General features: G+C 32.8%; 4 protein-coding genes across 5 annotated transcripts; all 4 read right to left on the bottom strand.

The window, feature by feature from the left end:
* Positions 1–2204: 2204 nt before the first annotated feature.
* On the bottom strand, positions 2205–3329 carry LOC108853806 (F-box/kelch-repeat protein At4g38940-like). The gene has a single exon (XM_018627249.2). It carries the CDS (start codon positions 3327–3329, stop codon positions 2244–2246), a length of 1086 nt encoding a protein of 361 aa, XP_018482751.2. The 3' UTR covers positions 2205–2243.
* Positions 3330–6486: 3157 nt separating this feature from the next.
* LOC130510726 (probable fructokinase-7) lies at positions 6487–7843 on the bottom strand. 2 transcript variants are annotated; one of them, XR_008944466.1, is made up of 5 exons: positions 7727–7843; positions 7356–7573; positions 7060–7277; positions 6791–6948; positions 6488–6691 (listed from the first exon to the last, which is right to left on the bottom strand). XR_008944466.1 is itself a non-coding variant. In XM_057007314.1 (4 exons), the coding sequence occupies exons 2-4, from the start codon at positions 7078–7080 to the stop codon at positions 6640–6642; spliced, it is 231 nt and encodes a 76-aa protein (XP_056863294.1). In that variant the 5' UTR covers positions 7081–7277; positions 7356–7711; the 3' UTR covers positions 6487–6639. The 2 variants fall into 2 exon arrangements, 1 of the variants encoding a protein (XP_056863294.1); XM_057007314.1 differs by lacking the exon at positions 7727–7843 and having other exon boundaries at positions 6487–6691; positions 7356–7711.
* Positions 7844–8428: 585 nt separating this feature from the next.
* On the bottom strand, positions 8429–11239 carry LOC108853804 (F-box/kelch-repeat protein At4g38940). The gene is made up of 2 exons (XM_018627247.2): positions 10913–11239; positions 8429–10833 (listed from the first exon to the last, which is right to left on the bottom strand). The coding sequence occupies exon 2, from the start codon at positions 9614–9616 to the stop codon at positions 8537–8539; it is 1080 nt and encodes a 359-aa protein (XP_018482749.2). The 5' UTR covers positions 9617–10833; positions 10913–11239; the 3' UTR covers positions 8429–8536.
* A 952-nt stretch (positions 11240–12191) lies between these two features.
* LOC108853803 (LRR repeats and ubiquitin-like domain-containing protein At2g30105) lies at positions 12192–14136 on the bottom strand. Its single transcript, XM_018627245.2, has 9 exons — positions 13921–14136; positions 13722–13816; positions 13506–13652; positions 13319–13429; positions 13139–13239; positions 12872–13058; positions 12723–12788; positions 12531–12650; positions 12192–12443 (listed from the first exon to the last, which is right to left on the bottom strand). Exons 1-9 carry the CDS (start codon positions 14069–14071, stop codon positions 12330–12332), a joined length of 1092 nt encoding a protein of 363 aa, XP_018482747.1. The 5' UTR covers positions 14072–14136; the 3' UTR covers positions 12192–12329.
* Between the last annotated feature and the right edge of the window lie 3571 nt (positions 14137–17707).

The following is a 17707-nucleotide window of genomic DNA, read 5'->3' as shown; positions in this document are numbered from 1 at the left end:
TTTTTAAACTTTATAAATATTTCCTTTTTATTATATATGTTATTTGGAAATTTTTAAAAAGGAAACTAAACAAAAAAATCAGTAAAAATATTCAATTGTAATAATTTAATTCATTAAGTGTATTCGTGTAATCAACCATAGTGAGAGTTAATATGAACGCGACACATAAGAAAATCAACCATCGTGAAAGTTAATATGAACGCGACACATAAGAAACTGACTTCTCAAATAATATTATAGAGATTTATAAATTATAGTAATTTCATATATTATTTTAATTTTTTAGTAACTGAAATAATATTTTTCTTAGTTGGGCTTTCTTAAATGCAAATATATATTTTTCCTTTAAAATTATTTTTTTACTTTTTATCATTAAATAAAAAACAGTTTTGAAATAGAATAAGAATATGGACGGTGTTAAATAAAAAGAATATGGACGCTATGTAAAGACTAAAGAACATCATCCGATCCTGATTCCTGACAAGAATCTGGACTCCTTAGATCTGTGACGGGTTAATTACATTGTCATCACATCTCTAATGACTTTCACCAATGACCTGATAGGTGAGACCGTGAGAGTAATGATCACTGTCTCCTTGTGTCTTAATCTTGTACCCTTTGCCTATATACTGTTGGAAAATCAACTTTTTGTCACGCATATCGAAAATATTTTGGGTCTTATCTTAATTGGCTTCAACTAAAGCTATGGCTTATACTGTTTCTGATCTACAAGTACAACAGTTCTAGAGCTACCATAGACATTATAACAGTAGCACACCATAATCCGACATATTGCACAAAAAAAAAAGACAGAACAATCAACTACGTACATGCCGTTACAGACAGAATATCTCTTGGAACAGGATCACAGGTGAGCTTTTTCGCCTAGCAAAAATGTTGGAACTATTTATTTTAGTATTATGAAAAATGTATTCATATGCTAAAAATAGAGTTAATGTGAATGGGAAATGGAGGTTTAATGTGTGTGATTTGAGAAACTTGTATAAAGTTACAAATATACACATTAGATATTTGGATTTGGGATTTTGATTTGTTAGTTGAACTTCATGTTCACTAACTTAATCTTATAAACCAAATATATGTTGATCTTTTATATTGATAAAATATAAAAAAAAATCCATTTAAAGTATATTATTTTGTTTGAATGAATCAAATAATAATAATTATACTATTTAATTTCTTGGTCAAAATATGAAATGAATTCACATAATAATGACAAGAAATAAAGACTCCATTAGTACACCATGGGAGGTTTCATTTTATGTTGAAAAATGAAATTTGTACTTCTCATTATTTTCTATATAAAGCCTCATGGCAATGTAGAAAGACTTACATATCAATAGCAAAAGAAAAAACCACATTTTCCCATATTGAAAAGTTATGTTAGTATTTTTTATTTCTTGTGTCTGAGAGTACAACACAAAACTATTTCGCTAGGCTTCTGATAGAGTGACGCAAATTCAGAAGATTGTTTACAGTTGTATCCTGGGACTCATTACGTTATCGGACCGTCGCACTACGGGACGTATTTGAGTTAAGGAAAGAGATAATATCTCGCCTCTGCAGTTTTATCATCCTTTTCTTACTCTTTGATATAATTTTATCATTTTTATTCTTTACAATATTCAGTTTTCCGTAGTTTATAAAATACGGTTCTTTCAAAAAATATGTTGTATATGACACAGAAAAAAGATTGGATGAAAACATTCTACATTAGGCACATTCATATTTGTGTTTCAAAAAAAAGGCACATTCATATTTTTCATTAGATAGAACTCTTTGTGATGTAAGTATGTGTGTTTATTTGTCTCTCCTATTTCATTAAAGTGTTTATACGTAGAACTTCTGGTGTAGTTTGAGTGTCCATCTAAACATGTTTTTGGCTCTCCTATTTCTTCCAGTTGCACGTGGCTTTTCCTGAAGGACGTGATTAAGTTCTCTGTTTAGTTCACTTTCTGATTCAAAGCAACAAATGTGGAATTCTTTACCACCCTTGCATAGTTGCATCAAAATCAACTTTGCTATTTGTGGTCGCAGGTGGCATTTCCGTACAAGAACAAGAAACAGTTCTAGACAATATGGATTCTCAAATTTGACTATGTTCATGTTTACATCAAGCAAATCAGAGAAGTGAGATTTAAGATAATGAAAATTCATTTAGGCATTTGGAAAAAGACAAAAAAACAAACACAAGTTATATATAAAGAAGAAGAGTTGCTGCATCAAACCATGACAGCTAGAAAGTTCTTCATGTATAAATTCTCATCAACTAGAACCTCATCACACCACTCAAGTTTACCCCAAATCTCTCCTCCTTCACGTTTCTCCAGCGATATCTCCCCGCACCAAAGGTAATTTGTTATCCAGCTTTCGTTAGGAAAAACCAAAGCCAGTTTCCCACCGTAACTAGCAGCGCCTATCCAATATGAACTTCTAGTCTTAGGCAACAATCGGCCCAAACCTTTCACCACTCCCCAGTACCTCTGCTTTGGATCGTACGTTCTTAACTCCTTCCTATTACAATCGTAGTAGTACACTATGTTATCACCCACGCAAGCATTTTTCCACCTATGAAAATTCTGCATATCGTCCCTTTCCCTTTCCCGTTTACACATCTTTGGCTCGTAAACATTGCTTTCAACATTGTCCCTCTTGTACAGCTTACCATCCATCATCGCGTAACGAGTAAGGCAAGTGTGACCAAACTCAATGTTTAGCTTTGTCGTTCCAAGTTCCCACGATTGTGTTTCTGTATTGAACACCACCATCACCTTCTTCGACTTTTCGTAGTCGTGTCCAATCACGTAGATTCTCCCATCAATGATCTCAGCTATTGTATTAGATATGGGCACAGGCATTATAGGGAGGTGTTCCACAGTGTGAAACCTACAGTCGATGCTTAATGCACGTTGTCTTGTCTGATATTTTTTCCCACCAAACACATATATTCTCGAGCCAACTGCTACAAAGCTTCCATCAAAATCCATAGCGGGTAGCGAGTGAATACGGTCCAAGAGGAGATTGCCGTTGGCTTTCCGGTGGATAATATTCCAACGAGATTTACGTGATCGTGAGTCATGGAAGAGAGCATAGAAGAAAGGTTCCGTGACGCCTATCAAGGATCTTATCTCGTATAACTCAGGTGAAGTAACAAGTGACCGGAACTGCTTGGAAACAAGGGAGAGTGTTGAATACTCGTACCTTGGTAGACGCGTTAAGATGTCAAACATGACGTCTTTGGGAAGTGACGTGATCAGAGATGTCGGTTCCGGTGGTTGCTCATCCTCTCTCCCGGTGTTGGAAGTCATATCCAGAGAGCGAGAGGAGAGCGGAGACCCAAAACCCTAATTTTCTAGTGATGACAGATTGAGTTTATAGAAACCACTCTTAATGATGGATATATAGTCGAAAAGTTTTTTTTCTAAAACTATATTGACCTTCGCGTAAGCATTCGTTAGTATCCAATAATCAACATTAATTTATCAAAATAGCATTTAGAAAAACATTATAATATGCTAATTAATATACTCTCTGAATGCTCTTTATCCAAAGTTTTCTTATGAAGTTTTTGGTAGAATATTTGCAGTCAGAATATATATATTCAAAATCAAAAAATTATATTTTTAAAAATAAAAATTGAGATTAAATATTTTTAACTTTTTGAAAAGAACAACATTTCACATTTAAATATAATATAATTGATATAATTACACATATCATTCATTATTTTTAATAAAAAATAACATAATATATATTTGTATATTATATATTATGAAATAAAGATATCTATTTTATTTAGAATAACTAATTATATGTCATATATTAATTTTATGATAATATTATATATGAATTATTTACTCCTCTACCATAATAAATAATGATAATTTATATATACATTATATATAATTAATTTAATTTATTTAGTAACATCAAAATTATTTTATAACCAAAAATAAAATTTAAATTTATTAAAAAAATAAAAATATATCACATTTAAAGTTTGTTTTACTTATATAATTAAACAAGATTCGTTATTTTATAACAAATATATTATTAGTATATATTATAATTTAATATATATTATTTTAATAAATATAATATATTATTTTAATAAATATAATATATTATTTTAATAAATATAATATATACTATAAGTAAAAGTGTAAAACCATAAGTAACAATCATATCCTCATTTATAATTTAAATTTATTATTTATTAATTATAAAAATAAATAAATAATAAAAAACAGAAAAAATAAATGGATTTTTTGAAAAATATTCAATTTTGGTCATCTGTTTTTCAGAATATCTTTTTGAAAATTTTCACTAACTTTTTTAAAGAAGACTATATCGAATATATATGATATCTCTTTGAAAAAAATGATATCTCTTTGACGCTATGGACCCAAAAGAATCGGTCTACTTAGCGACTTATAATTATTTTTTGTTGATTCAAGAATGCCTTGTAAATGCGTAATTAGAAATTTCAAATGTAACTTGTATGTATTTTATGAAGGTTTTATCTTCCTAAAATATCGTACTTATCAGAAATATTTTCCTCACTCGAATTCATGAACATATCATACACATTTATGAAAGTTTTCCTAAACTAAATTAAAAAAAATATCATACATATTTAAGAAGGTCTTCCTAAATTTTTTTTTATCAAAGATTATCCTATAAAATGTGGATTAATAGATAAATTCCAAAATTCTATTTTTTCCAGAAAGAAAAATTTCGATCTTTTTTTTTTTGTAACTATTTTCGATCTTTTTTCAAAAATAGATTTTATTATAATACATTTGTCATTTACCTCTTCATATATTTGATCATTTTGATTTTTTGGGCCATTTTTATGACAATCATAGGTATTTCTCTTTTAGTATATGCTAATTTCTCGATAATTCAAAGCATGAAACACGCGGCTTATCATGTCCAAAGAAAATAAACAAAATCGAGTAAAATAATTAGCCAGTAATCAAGGAAATGTAGAGTTCTGACGAGTCAGAACATGAGACTCTGAAAAAGGGGACTAAACAAACAAACCTCGCGGATAAATTCAACAGTCATCTCGGTGTTATGGAGTCATAATGTGGAAAACTGCAAACCGACTTTGGCATTTTTGGTACTATGTTCTTCAGCTCCAGCGTGTCAAAACCCCTAAACACTGTCACTCTTAAATGTTGTACAAGCCATGGCCATGGAACAATAGTAGTGAAAGGTGATTTGATTCTCATTTAGAGTAAGCACTTTAGTGAGTTGTCTCTGGAAGTTGTAATAGTAAATTTTCTGAAAGATGAACTTGCAATCTCACCAACAATAATAAGATTTCAGAGAGTAATTCACCTTAAAAGTTACTTGTTATGAGATGCAAATCCCTTCCCATTGAATTAAGTTATCGGTGTAAGTGTGTAACCCTTGGAGGAAGAACTTCTACAAATGGCATATTATAGAGCATCCACAATGGGGGGAAAGTGCCTATTCCAACCTGAACAATTTGGATCGTGCCAAATACAACCCGAACTAACGGTTAGTGCCAAATACGATCTGAACTCAATTAAATTTTTAAAAACCTACCCGAACTTTTTAAAACGTGCATAAATCTACATTGAAATATTATTAAAAAGTTGAAATTACATAAACTACTATTTTTTCATCGTATTAAATTTTAAAACTTTGGTGATAATTTTTTTCTGATTTATATAAATACATAACATGTTTTACTTATTATATCTTCAATAAACTTATATATTACTAAAATTTAAATAATAAAATATTTATAATTAAATTATCTTAGATATACTTAAATTTTAAAGTTATTTATAAAAAAATGTATAGATTATTTTTATTTTTAAAACTCAAGTGAATTTTTTTCAAAGTTATTATTATATATTTTGATATTTTGTTAAAAAAATTTGAAGTTATTTATATTTTGAACCTTTTACCTTTCAAAATTGAACAAAATATTAAAAATATATAATAATAACTTTTGAAAAAAATCACTTAAGTTTTAAAAATAAAAATAATCTATACAAGAATTTTTTATAAATAACTTTAAAATTTTAAGTATATTTAAGATCATGTAATTATAAATATTTTATTATTTATATTTTAGTAAGATATAAGTTTATTGAAGATATAATAAGTAAAAACATGTTATGTATTTAAGTAAATCAGAAAAAATTATCACCAAAGTTTTAAAATTTAATACAATGAAAAAATAGTAGTTTATATAATGTCAACTTTTTAATAATATTTCAATGTAGATTTATGCACGTTTTAAAAAGTTCGGGTAGGTTTTTAAAGTTTTAATTGAGTTCAGATCGTATTTGGCACTAACCGTTAGTTCGGGTTGTATTTGGCACGATCCAAATTGTTCAGGTTGGAATAGGCACTTTTCCCTCCACAATGGTGTACTTGGTTAGAGGAATCCTTAGGATTATTAAATAATTTTTTTTTGTTTTTTTAAATAGTTAAGGACTTAGTTAAAAAAGAGTGTGCAATGGTGTTCCTTATATTTGAGACATAAAAAAATGTATTGCATAAGAGTAGAAAACACAGGAAACTCAGACACAAACATTTCCCAAAACCAAACCTGCAGCTGGTAGATCATTGTTCTCAGTGGCTTGTCCTACTTTGCTTAAATTGTAAACAAGATCCTGCAAATACCCTGCAACACATACACACACACGCAAATTGTTGGATCAGGTTCTCTGTTTTCTTTTCTTTGAACAAGATCAAAAACAGAACAAAAGAAACATGAGAAAACCTGCAATTTTCTGCAGTTTGCAACACCACTCCCCAACAAGAGAGAAGGTCTTGAACAGCATTCATGGTGGGCATAGCTGGAATAGCTCCTCTCTCTGTTACAGTAATAGCTCCACAAGCATTTGCGAATAGAAGCGCCTCTCTTAGCTTCTTCTCATCCTGTAAATATATATCAAACATAAGTCCACCTAGAACCGAAACGCATCACAAAGAATGAATTTTTATATACGACAAAGAGTTAAACATGCAAGAGAGTTAAAGTGTCTTTACTTGCAAGAGTTTGTGGAACATTGACGAAAGAAAGGCTCAGGTATCTTCTTAGTTACTTTCAAGATATCTGCAAGAGATCCTCCATCCATATATTCAAGAGCTATGCTGATCTGTCCCGAGTCAGGACTATAAAACGCTCCGTGGAAATCCACAAGTCCTTCATGACAAGGAGCTTCACACAGCGTCCTTATCTCTGTAAGCAGTTGCTGCCTTTTCTCCTGCTCAACCAAATCAATAAGCATTCAAAGAAACATACTATATATGATGATATCCAGAAGGTGAGTTACTTTAATTACCCTTTCGAAGATATTGATTCTCTTCAAGGCTAGAAGCCTGTGTTTCGGGATATGAATAGCGCGTTGAACAACGCTGCTAGCTCCGCTTCCTATAGCTCCAAAGACCACAAGAAACCCTTCTCATGATGAATCGTTTGGGTCTAACGATGAGGATGAAGAGAAACCCTTCTCAGCATCAAACAAAGGAGAGGCTGAACGTGTCTGGTCTTTTGTGAACTCTGGCAGAGCTCCGGCAAAAAGAATAATCGAACACAGGAAACAAAATCAAAATAGTCAAGCTCTGTTTTTAAAAGTTTGAGTCTTTTAATCAGGAAATCGAACACAGGAAACAAAAATCATATATAATCAGGATGATGTAGAAGAAGACTCACCGGATCGGAGGCGAGAAGGTGGGCGATTCGAACGATGGAGAAGAAGATTCACAGAAAACAAAAAATCAAACGAAACACAACTGTTGCTGTTCAGAAAAAAAAAAAAAAACAACTCCCCCCACCCAATGGCAACATGCCACGTCCCTAAGGATTTGATCCTTATAATCCTTATTTACAGATCAATCCTTAGTTATTTAGTTATTATATTATTATTTTATTCCGAAAATCATTGGATTAATTGCTAAGGATTCCACAAGGATCACCGTTGTGGATGGTCACCCTCATCTCTTCACTAAACATATAAAGATTATTATATACATGAAACCATATGCATAACTCTCACCTACATTGAACCTAAAGAAGTGTTTCGAGCAGGTTTCGCTTATATCAAGTCCTCTGGCCACGAATTTGCAGTCCCCCACACCTCTCTGGGTAATGAGAAAGTAGTAACAGCTTGTCTTATCCTATACAATAATGAACACGTACGTACCTATACAATAGTTCTAGAGATAATTGATCTTGTACTAGCTTCCTTGTGCCTGGAACGTTTTTTTCAATTTGGATACTATCACAAACATCAAACAAATTATAACAAGTAAATGTTTCCCCAGTTACACTGGTCCTACTAAAGAGCAATAATCAAAACTTTTTAAATATATTTCTCCTGACAGCAATCAAAAAAAGAACAAGAAACGATTTGTGATTGAAAAGAAACTTCATTATGTAGACATTTGGGTGACAAACATAAAACCCAAACAAATAAAAACCAAAACAAAACAGAAGTTACATATATGAAAGAGATTTCATGCATTAAACCATAACAGATACAGATAATGTAAACTCCCAATCCTCAGCAACTATAACCTGATCGCACCATTCAACTTTACCCCAAATCTCTCCTCCTTGACGTCTTTCCAGCGAAATCTCTGCGCACCAAATATTACTTGTTGTTCTATTCCCCTGCTGTTCTTCCCTTTTACAAAAATACAAAGCCAAATTCCGACCAAAACGCACAGTGTTTGACCTATGTGGACGTTGTATCTCAGCCATCAGCTCTTCCAAACCATTCACCACTCCCCAGCACTTCTGCTTTGAATCATACACTCTTAAACAGTTCTGAACATAACCATCGTAGTAGTACAATATGCCATCAACGACGCATGGATTATTAGTCCACTGCTTAGAATTCATCATCTCATCTACAGTTTCCCATTTACTTTCCTTTGGCACGTAGATAAAGCTATTCACATAATTAGACTTCATGTAAACCTTATCAGCCATCACCACCATAAAACCAAAATTCCACGTCTCTAGCGAAGTGTCTGGCTTTATTGATCCAGGCTCCCACATTTGTGTTTTTGTATTGAACACCACCATCACAGTTGACTTCATACTGCAGTGTCCAACAACGTAAATTTTGTCGTCGAAATAGGCAGCAGCTGTACCACGCATGGGTATTGGCATGTTGGGGAGGGGTTGCACCGTGTGATATATACAATCGATCATAAACGCACTCGATGATGTCATCTCATCAATCCCATTCGCACCAAACATATATATCCTCGAACCCACCGCCACAAAGCTTTCACAGCAAGGCATATCCAAAAGCGAAGAGATTAGGGCAAAGCTGCGATTTCCACTGGCTTTCTGGCTAAGAACATGCCAACGGTCGTTGAGGGTTCGGGTGCTGAACAGTAAAACGTACAGATAGCTTTCGGTGCACATCAACAAAGATCTTCTTGCGTATATCTCAGGGGACGCAACAAGTGATTGGAAGTGCTTACATACCAGGGAGAGAGTTGGATAGTTGTATCTTGGTACACGCGCTAAGATGTCAAGGACGACGTCTTCGGGAAGTGACGTAATCAGAGACGGTGGCTCATTCATCATAGAATGCCCTAATTTTGGAAGACCCTTAGCTCACACGAAAACACACACAAAATCCCTAATTTTAAGGTTGAATATAAATTAAATATTTAATAACATACTCCCTCTGTTTGTAAAAAATGATCGTTTTAGAATTTTTCATACTTTTTAATAAAACATATTAAAACTTAACTATAAATGCATCGTTTTCTGTAATTTTATATATCTATACTTTTAAACCAATAAAATTTTACATATTACAATAAATGTTTTTGAACTTCACAATTTTTCATTATTAGTTGACAAAAATTGTATTGAAAATATAAAACAACTATCTTTTTGAAATAATTTTTTTCTCTAGATCAACTATTTTTTAAGAATGGACAGAGTATTGAGGGGAGTCCTCATCAGCAAATTGGAAATATTTGAGATAAATATGGAGGGAGTACCATATCTAGAGTATTATACTGTATAAAATAAATTTTATTAATTTGACTTGAGGATATTTAAAACAAATTTTATTAATTTGACTAGACACAAGAGTATTATATAAAATAAACGGCCAGGGATGATGTAAGAGTTCGTGAGATGATTCATTCATGACTCTTGTCTTTGATCTTGTCGAGAGTACTCTCGTCATCATCAAATTCACCCCTTGTTTCCGTCGAGAGTATCAACTGCAACAAGTCTTGTCCGTTTGAACAAGTCCTCTCTGAGTTCTTGTTGATCTCTTGTTGAGCAGTGTTAAAACAAAGCAGTTCATTATCATAGCAGAGACTGATTACTTTATTTCATAGTTTATCATGGATACATCATAACAAGCTGAGAAATAACGGAAAGACACTTTATTTATTTATTTATTTATTTTTTTTTTTTTGTGTCTGAAAGACACTTTATTTAGTGAAACCATATAGTATAAGATCAAGAACTCTTCACAGCTTGCTTGTTGAAACATCTTACCCTTTGATGGCCTTAACATTTGGGATCACAGGCCTCACGTAGAAACCAATAGATTTCAACTGACCATGTTCAACAGTTCCAAAGAAACCTCCAAACTCACAGCGTTCAAGTATCCCTGAATGAAACTCCATCTTCTTAAGACCCAATTCTCCTGGATCGACTGTCCAGTGAACCGCATAGTGAGTACGTTCATTTGTATGAAACGCCAGCGAGGAAATGTAACCATTGTATACCTCCCCGTGAATCCCAGTCACAAACTCTGTCTCATGATTCAGCCTCAACTGCAGATTTTCGTGTAACCAAAATAAACATCAGACACTGTATACAGTGAAGGGTTTGGAGGAAAGAAATGAGACTTACAATTCGCCTGCTACAGTCAGATGATGATGAACCGTACGTTTCAGACATGACAACAGATCCATCCTCGACATATCCAAACTGAATTGAAGTTACTCCGTGTTTGTTAAAGGATACGTTTATATGAGATATTACATTGTGGAGCGTTTCTGCCCATTCGAAGCACCCAGCGCCGGTACTGGATTGGCCAATCGGGCCCATTGCTATCATCTGCATAACATTTTTTTTTTCTTTTTTTCTGTCACGAACCATCTGCATAACTATAAAGCAAGGTATGTACTCTGTAGTCTGTATAGAAAACAGCATAGAGAGGACAAATAAATAGGCAGACTCATCCATAATAACGGAGGAATTTTTGTCTTAAATGGATTCTAATTTATGGTTTGTGTGTATGGGAAGCAACCAAGTAATCGGCCACGCTATTAGGTGAATCACATCTTGGGAATCAAATACTGGGAATCAACTTTGTACCAGTCACAATATTTGGCTCTTCAATCTATTCAGAGACGCATGACAATTATTTTCCATTTGAATTTGCTTACTATAGAATAATATTATGCCAAGATAAATTGCAGTCTCTATATGTTGGTGTTAACTCATGAATCAGTTTTTTTTCCATTCAAAGTTGAGTAAAAGCTTTTAAATGTCTTAAGTTAGCTTATTTGTGTTTACTTCTTTAAAAAAAAAAAATTGTGTATACTCGGTTTGCTTAACTCTGAGATTATGCAAGAATATGTTTTGTGCTTTTGGATTTTTTTTTTTTTTTTTGACAAAGTTGTGCTTTTTCGGTTGTTGTAGAAAGATGCGCAGAGAGTTGAAGTGTTCCAGTCACTAATGCGCAGAATTACTTTAATAGTGATGTCTGTTTCAAAGTGAGACTATTACTCCCTCCTTTTTATTAATTTGATTCAGTCACAAATGAGAATCATCCAGCTCACCCAAGCTGCTTATGAGAGATATCGATCTTAAGCAGATCACTACGCTAATTATGATAATACCACTGTAGAGATGGGGTGAAGCTAACAAGTAGGAAGAAGCAGCAGCATCGGCCACAAACTGGAGTGGCAAAAGAAACCCAAAAAAAAAAATATTATTGATCTTGAACAGCCCTCCCAAAACAGAGCATGCAGATTCTATTAGCTATGAACCGTCATTCTTGGCTGATGGGGTCAGCTCACCGGCTGATGAGTTTGTCTCCGAGCCTCATTACTGTTTCCTACAAGACCTGAACTTGTTCCTATATCGAAGAGACAGAAACTAGCTGCGAGAAGAGTGACTTGAGTATATTTTAAATAAAATTTTCATTAATTTGATTCAGCACAAAAGAGTATTATATAAAATAAAAAAACGGCCAGGGGGATGATGCAAGAGTTTGTGATGATGATTCATTCACTCATGACTCTCGAGTCAAAAAAACAGTTCACCAAGATTTATCAGCGCCTTCGTCGAATTGGCCAGACCCGACAACCCTAAAATCAATCTGCTTCTGATGCTTCGTACGTCGTCTTTCATCAAACTCACCCCATCCTTCCAACTGCAACAAACAATCCAAAGCATAGAAAGACATGATCTACCAGAGTCTGCATGTGTAAAAATGAACTTAAAAATAAAAAAAACAAACCTGGCGGAGAGATTCAACTGTTATCTCTGTGTTGTGGAGTCCTAATGTCGACAGCTGCAAACACATCTTGAATAACACAGATGGTAGAGTCGTTAACCCCGTGTTGTTCAGCTCCAGCGTCTGAAAACCACCAAACACACTACTAAGTCTTCTTAAAAGCCATGTGACAATAAGAAGGTGATTTTGGTTTACCTTTAGTTTACGCAGTTTTGTGACTGTCTCGGGCAGTTCTGATAGCATATTTGCAGAAAGATCAACCTGAAAACTTCCCAATTTTGAACGTTATTTGCCAAAAAAAAAACTTTAAAGGTTATCTTAACAAAGTAAAGCTGTTTGTTTACCTCCATGAGGAAGGAACAGTCTCCAATACTCTCAGGAAGGCTAGTTATCCTGTTATTGTTGGCTTTCAAAATCTCGAGCTGCGTAAGAAGTCCTATCTCGTTAGGTAAGCTTGTCAACTTGTTGTTGGCCACATCAAGCTGTCTAAGAGACGTCAGTGAACCCACTTCTGATGGCACAACAGTCAGACTGCAAATCACACACAACAAACAAGAACGTCTATAAACAAAAAAGTCACTATCTAACATTCAAGGCATAAAAAGACTCACTTGTTATGGCTAAGGGAGAGAAGCATCAGACGCTTTAGAGATGCTATCCCTTCCCATTGAATTGATTCATCAGACAGACCATTCCCTTGAAGAAACAGTTTCTACAAAAGACATATCAATATTCTCCATATAAAAGCTTCAATAAAAAAGAAAGATTTTGAATATAGCAACCGTTCTTACATGTATAGAGACAAAAGAGCTGATTCGAGCAGGTACTTCTCGAATGAAGTTCTCACGAATGTCAAGCACTCTAGCTGCAGATCCACACTCCCACACTTCCTCAGGTATTTCCTTTACCAAACAACAAACAAAACTTCAACACCAAAACCAAAAACCACAATGTCTATAGACCCTTCATTTACAATACCTTCAAATTAGCTTGAGCTAAAGCAATAACTCCTGTGGCTTTCCACCGATCAGTACGGTTCTTATCTACAAGAACACCAGGTTTTGTCTGATCTACAGTAGTTCTAGATATTGGCCTTGTACTAGCTTCCTTAAGCACTGGTCCTTCCTGTTCCTCAATTAGATTTAAATGAGAAAACTTTAATGATTGAATCACAAAAAAAATAAGAAGACTGACCCCTTGATGAAGACCTTGAGAAGCCATTAACATGATCTTGGCACCATCACCCACCAGAGACTGCTTCAGAGTCGAAGTCTCTACCAAGACCTTACCTTTGAATTTTAAGGAAACGAAAAAAAGTTTGGATTTTGAGTAAGACCCATCACGAGGATTTAGCTAAATAAAAAAGATTTGAGATTGACAAAAAGGAGAAAACCTTTGAAGATGAGTTTCTGGCCACGAGGAAGAACGTTGGTGATGGGTTGGAGAAGAGACTTGAGGTCTTTGGTTGTAGCGTCAGGTGATACCGAAAGTGGTATCGATCTTCCTCCGAATTTGATTGTGAGCTTGATGGTGGTTTCCGCCATTGTTGGAACACTTTGATTTGCTTCAACCTTTAGATTTCAATTCCAGAAACAGGAAGGAAGAAGCATAAGTTGTCGAGTCATCAGACTTCTTTTGGGCCCAAAATGCAGATCTAATGTGTTGTTGGGCCATTTTAAATAATGGTCCTTATCACGAGTATATTGAAAAAGAAGAAAACAAGTGAATGTAAAATAATAGGCCTGATTGGGCAGGGTTGTTCTTCCGCAGAATTAGATTGATAGAGTGAGATTTTGGTGGGCATTGTTTACGTATTTTAATTCATGGGATTATAAGAGATGAATCATATGAATGCCATAGAAGTCTAAGGTTTAAAGAGATTGTTTCATATAATAGATATCACATCGCCAAAAAAATTATTTGAGAAGTTGTCCTACAAAAAAATAACAGAGAAGTTGACATAAATAATTATTTATGCCTTATTACGATTACATATATTTACATCATTAAACTATTTAAATAAATTTCTAAGGAATAGTATAAAAATGAAATATCACACATGAAGAGAAGTTTTGATTTCTCTTTTAATATAATAGATATATATGATTGGTAACGAACTAACAATTTTATTTTCTAAAAATACCGTCTTAATCGCCGGGTTAGTAACATGCTATTAATATTTAGTTCAATGTTAGTAAGAGTTAAAGTAGGCGTTCCAATTACATATACAAATTTAGATAAAATTTGAGTTTTAATAAAAAAAAAAAATCATTTTCTATGCATCACTTACCAACTAAGTCTAGTGATACATGTTCATCTTAAACAAAACATATTTGTACCTACATGGTCAGAAAATTATTTAATTAAGAAAAAAACATATTATACCAAAAAAAATACTATACCAAAAACTAAATATTATATGAACCCGTCCAAAAAACCATATACTAAAAACCCCCTAAAAGATGTACTAATGAATTATAAGTCAAACAAAACCCTATAAATTTAGGATAATGTATATGTACTCAGATTTTTATTTTAAACTTTTTAAACTAAATTAATATTGATGAGTTTATAGACTATTTAATTTCCAAACATGTTTCCTTCAAGCAATTTTGTTAAGTTTTAATTGGTATTTGTTCCTTTAAGTTTGTGTTGATTTTCGTTAATTGCTATTTAAAAGGTGTTCATGATAGCTTTTCAAACTTATAGAAGTTGAAGACACAACTTACATCTAATTCATGTTATCCATGATTCAACAACTAATTCAAAAGTTTAAATCATCAAAGTCAACGACAACAACATCCTAAGTGATACTTCCTTTGTTCCAAAATAGCTGAAGTTTTAGACTATGCACAATTATTAAGAAAATTGTTTTTTTACTCTAAAAAGTATGATTAAAATATAAATTTAAAACAATTTAACCAATTACAAAATATACTATAGAATATCATTGGTTACACAGTTTTTGATAAAGTAAAAAGTCACATTGAAAAATGAAAACATCATCTATTTTGAAACATTAAAACTTCCTAAAACTTCATCTATTGTGAAACGGATGGAGTATAACTTATGCCATTACGTTATCAGTTTAACATATGTTATTAAATCAGAATGAAAAGTAGTTTAAACAATAAATCAAATATAGTCAAAACTCTTCAAACAATAAAATCATGAATTCATATCTTGTCGATCAGAAATGATTGGTTTGAGGCTTCACTACAGGTGTCTAATCACGTGGAAAGTAACAATGGTTAATTTATTGTGTGTCACGCTATTAGTCCACTTGAGCCAATCGACTAGTTTACACTAATTCTCTAGACAGCGAGTGTGAAGAAAACATAACCCATTCTAGAGCTGCTCTTAATTTTTGCATAAAACTAGTTCCGGACTTCTTGAAGCAGAAATCAAGCATGCGAACATGGAGTACCGACAAGTAAGGTTTCATGAGCTATTAATAACTTTTCCTGATCCTATCTGAGCTAGCACAGTTCTTAAGTAGTATATACTTAGCATCCTTTGTTTATTGACAGTATGATCGCAGTAACTGAAGTAAAGTGTCCTTTTCATTCACTTGTTTCCTAATCCTCTCTGTAGGGAAATAAAAAAGAAGCGTACAAATTTTTTGACCGCATGATCGTTGTTGCAAGGAAAAAAATTTTCAGCTTACTCAGTACTTGAGATTTTCTTGCTATGTAAGTTGTCTTACTTGATACTTCACAATCAAAACAAAAGATTTAGATAATCAATCAAAACCCAAGTTTCTCCATTGCAACTAACCAAATGATCAAATGAGACCGTTGTCTTTCAACTAATCAAAACCCTTTTTTTTTTCTTTTAATAAAAAAAAGTTCAGAAGAAGCGTTTCAAGCCGGACTCAACAAATCGATCAACACACAAAACCTATTTCTTATCAAAACACATGGCAAACAATCTACAATAGAACATAAGCAACAAGATCTAAATCAACACAAAAATTACCGTAAGAGATAATTTACTTAACAATGAAACCTCAACATTCGGGAAACAACGAGCTAAAATGAAACTTTATCATTAGAAAGCTTAAAGACTTTTATCATTAGAAAACATGAATCATCACCAGTTAACATATATCATAATCATCGACGGAAAGCATTTTTAATTCTAAGTTTTAAGAATTGGAACTATAGTTGAAGTACGTGAAGAGGCAAAGTTTAAGATAAAAACCTATAAATTAGAGTAATTAACAAAAATAAAATGCGTCCAACTAAAACCTGTGAATTATAAAAACTATAAATACAAGTTTTGAGTTTCAAATTTCAACAAGATCACTACTAAAAATCATAAATAATTAAACAGCTCCACATTAAGATATTTTAGATACCCAACCTGAATTGTTATTTACTAAGCAAGTACACAAACATAGAATTTCAAAGACGATTTCATAAGTACAGTACATGAATACCTATGTGTACATACCCTAGCTACTTCCCTTTCATACACAGAGACATACGTATATTATTGCATACATATTTATATACCAAAAATAGAAAGATCTCAACCCCTCCAAGCTTATTTTATTAATAAAAACTCAATTTTCCATGCATGTCAAAAAGTTGAATTACCTCTGAAATATCTAATGTCCAATAAGAAAGTGTTAATAATGCTGAAAGGCTTCAAAAACTCACAAATCTTATCCCCTTAATTCCACTCTTAATCTTTACATTTTGAAAAAAATGCTTCAAATGATTATATCCTTGATCCATACGCGTTTACAAACTTAACATTTTCTCGAGTATTTTCCAGAAGACCAACATCTAGTTTTAACATTTCTTTCACTATTAAACTCAAAATTTGTGCACAACATCTAATATGAAATAACCTCCCATCACACAACATGTTTCCACTAATCATCTGAAGTTGATGCTTAAAGATCTTTTGCATACTATTGTTATAAGTAGCATTATCCAAGGTTTTAGAGAAATCATTTTCTTTAATCTCCGATCCTTCAAACAACTAAACAGTTGAATAGCTATTTTTCACTACTATGCAGAGGTTTCAACCTATAGTAATTATAAAAATGCGTCCAACTAAAACCTGTGAACTACGAAAACTAAAAATACAAGTTTTGAGTTTCGAATTTCGACAAGATCACTACTAAAAATCATAAATAAACAGCTTCATATTTAAGATATTTTTGATAC

Source organism: Raphanus sativus, chromosome 4 (assembly GCF_000801105.2).
Source record: "Raphanus sativus cultivar WK10039 chromosome 4, ASM80110v3, whole genome shotgun sequence".
Lineage (NCBI taxonomy): Eukaryota > Viridiplantae > Streptophyta > Magnoliopsida > Brassicales > Brassicaceae > Raphanus > Raphanus sativus.
Note: the sequence above shows the minus strand (reverse complement) of the source record. Positions and strands in the feature narration are given on the sequence as shown.

Excerpts from the sequence above, each read along its gene's own strand:
- LOC130510726 (XM_057007314.1), bottom strand. The coding sequence starts at position 7,080 with ATGTTCCACAAACTCTTGCAA. Across the intron at positions 6,949-7,059 it reads TGTTCCACAAACTCTTGCAA|GATGAGAAGAAGCTAAGAGA; the intron begins GTAAAGACACTT and ends ATATATTTACAG. Across the intron at positions 6,692-6,790 it reads CAAACTGCAGAAAATTGCAG|GGTATTTGCAGGATCTTGTT; the intron begins GTTTTCTCATGT and ends TATGTGTTGCAG.
- LOC108853803 (XM_018627245.2), bottom strand. The coding sequence starts at position 14,071 with ATGGCGGAAACCACCATCAAGCTCACAATCAAATTCGGAGGAAGATCG. Across the intron at positions 13,817-13,920 it reads CCAGAAACTCATCTTCAAAG|GTAAGGTCTTGGTAGAGACT; the intron begins GTTTTCTCCTTT and ends TAAAATTCAAAG. Across the intron at positions 12,789-12,871 it reads ACTGTTCCTTCCTCATGGAG|GTTGATCTTTCTGCAAATAT; the intron begins GTAAACAAACAG and ends GGAAGTTTTCAG.
- LOC108853806 (XM_018627249.2), bottom strand. The coding sequence starts at position 3,329 with ATGACTTCCAACACCGGGAGAGAGGATGAGCAACCACCGGAACCGACA.
- LOC108853804 (XM_018627247.2), bottom strand. The coding sequence starts at position 9,616 with ATGATGAATGAGCCACCGTCTCTGATTACGTCACTTCCCGAAGACGTC.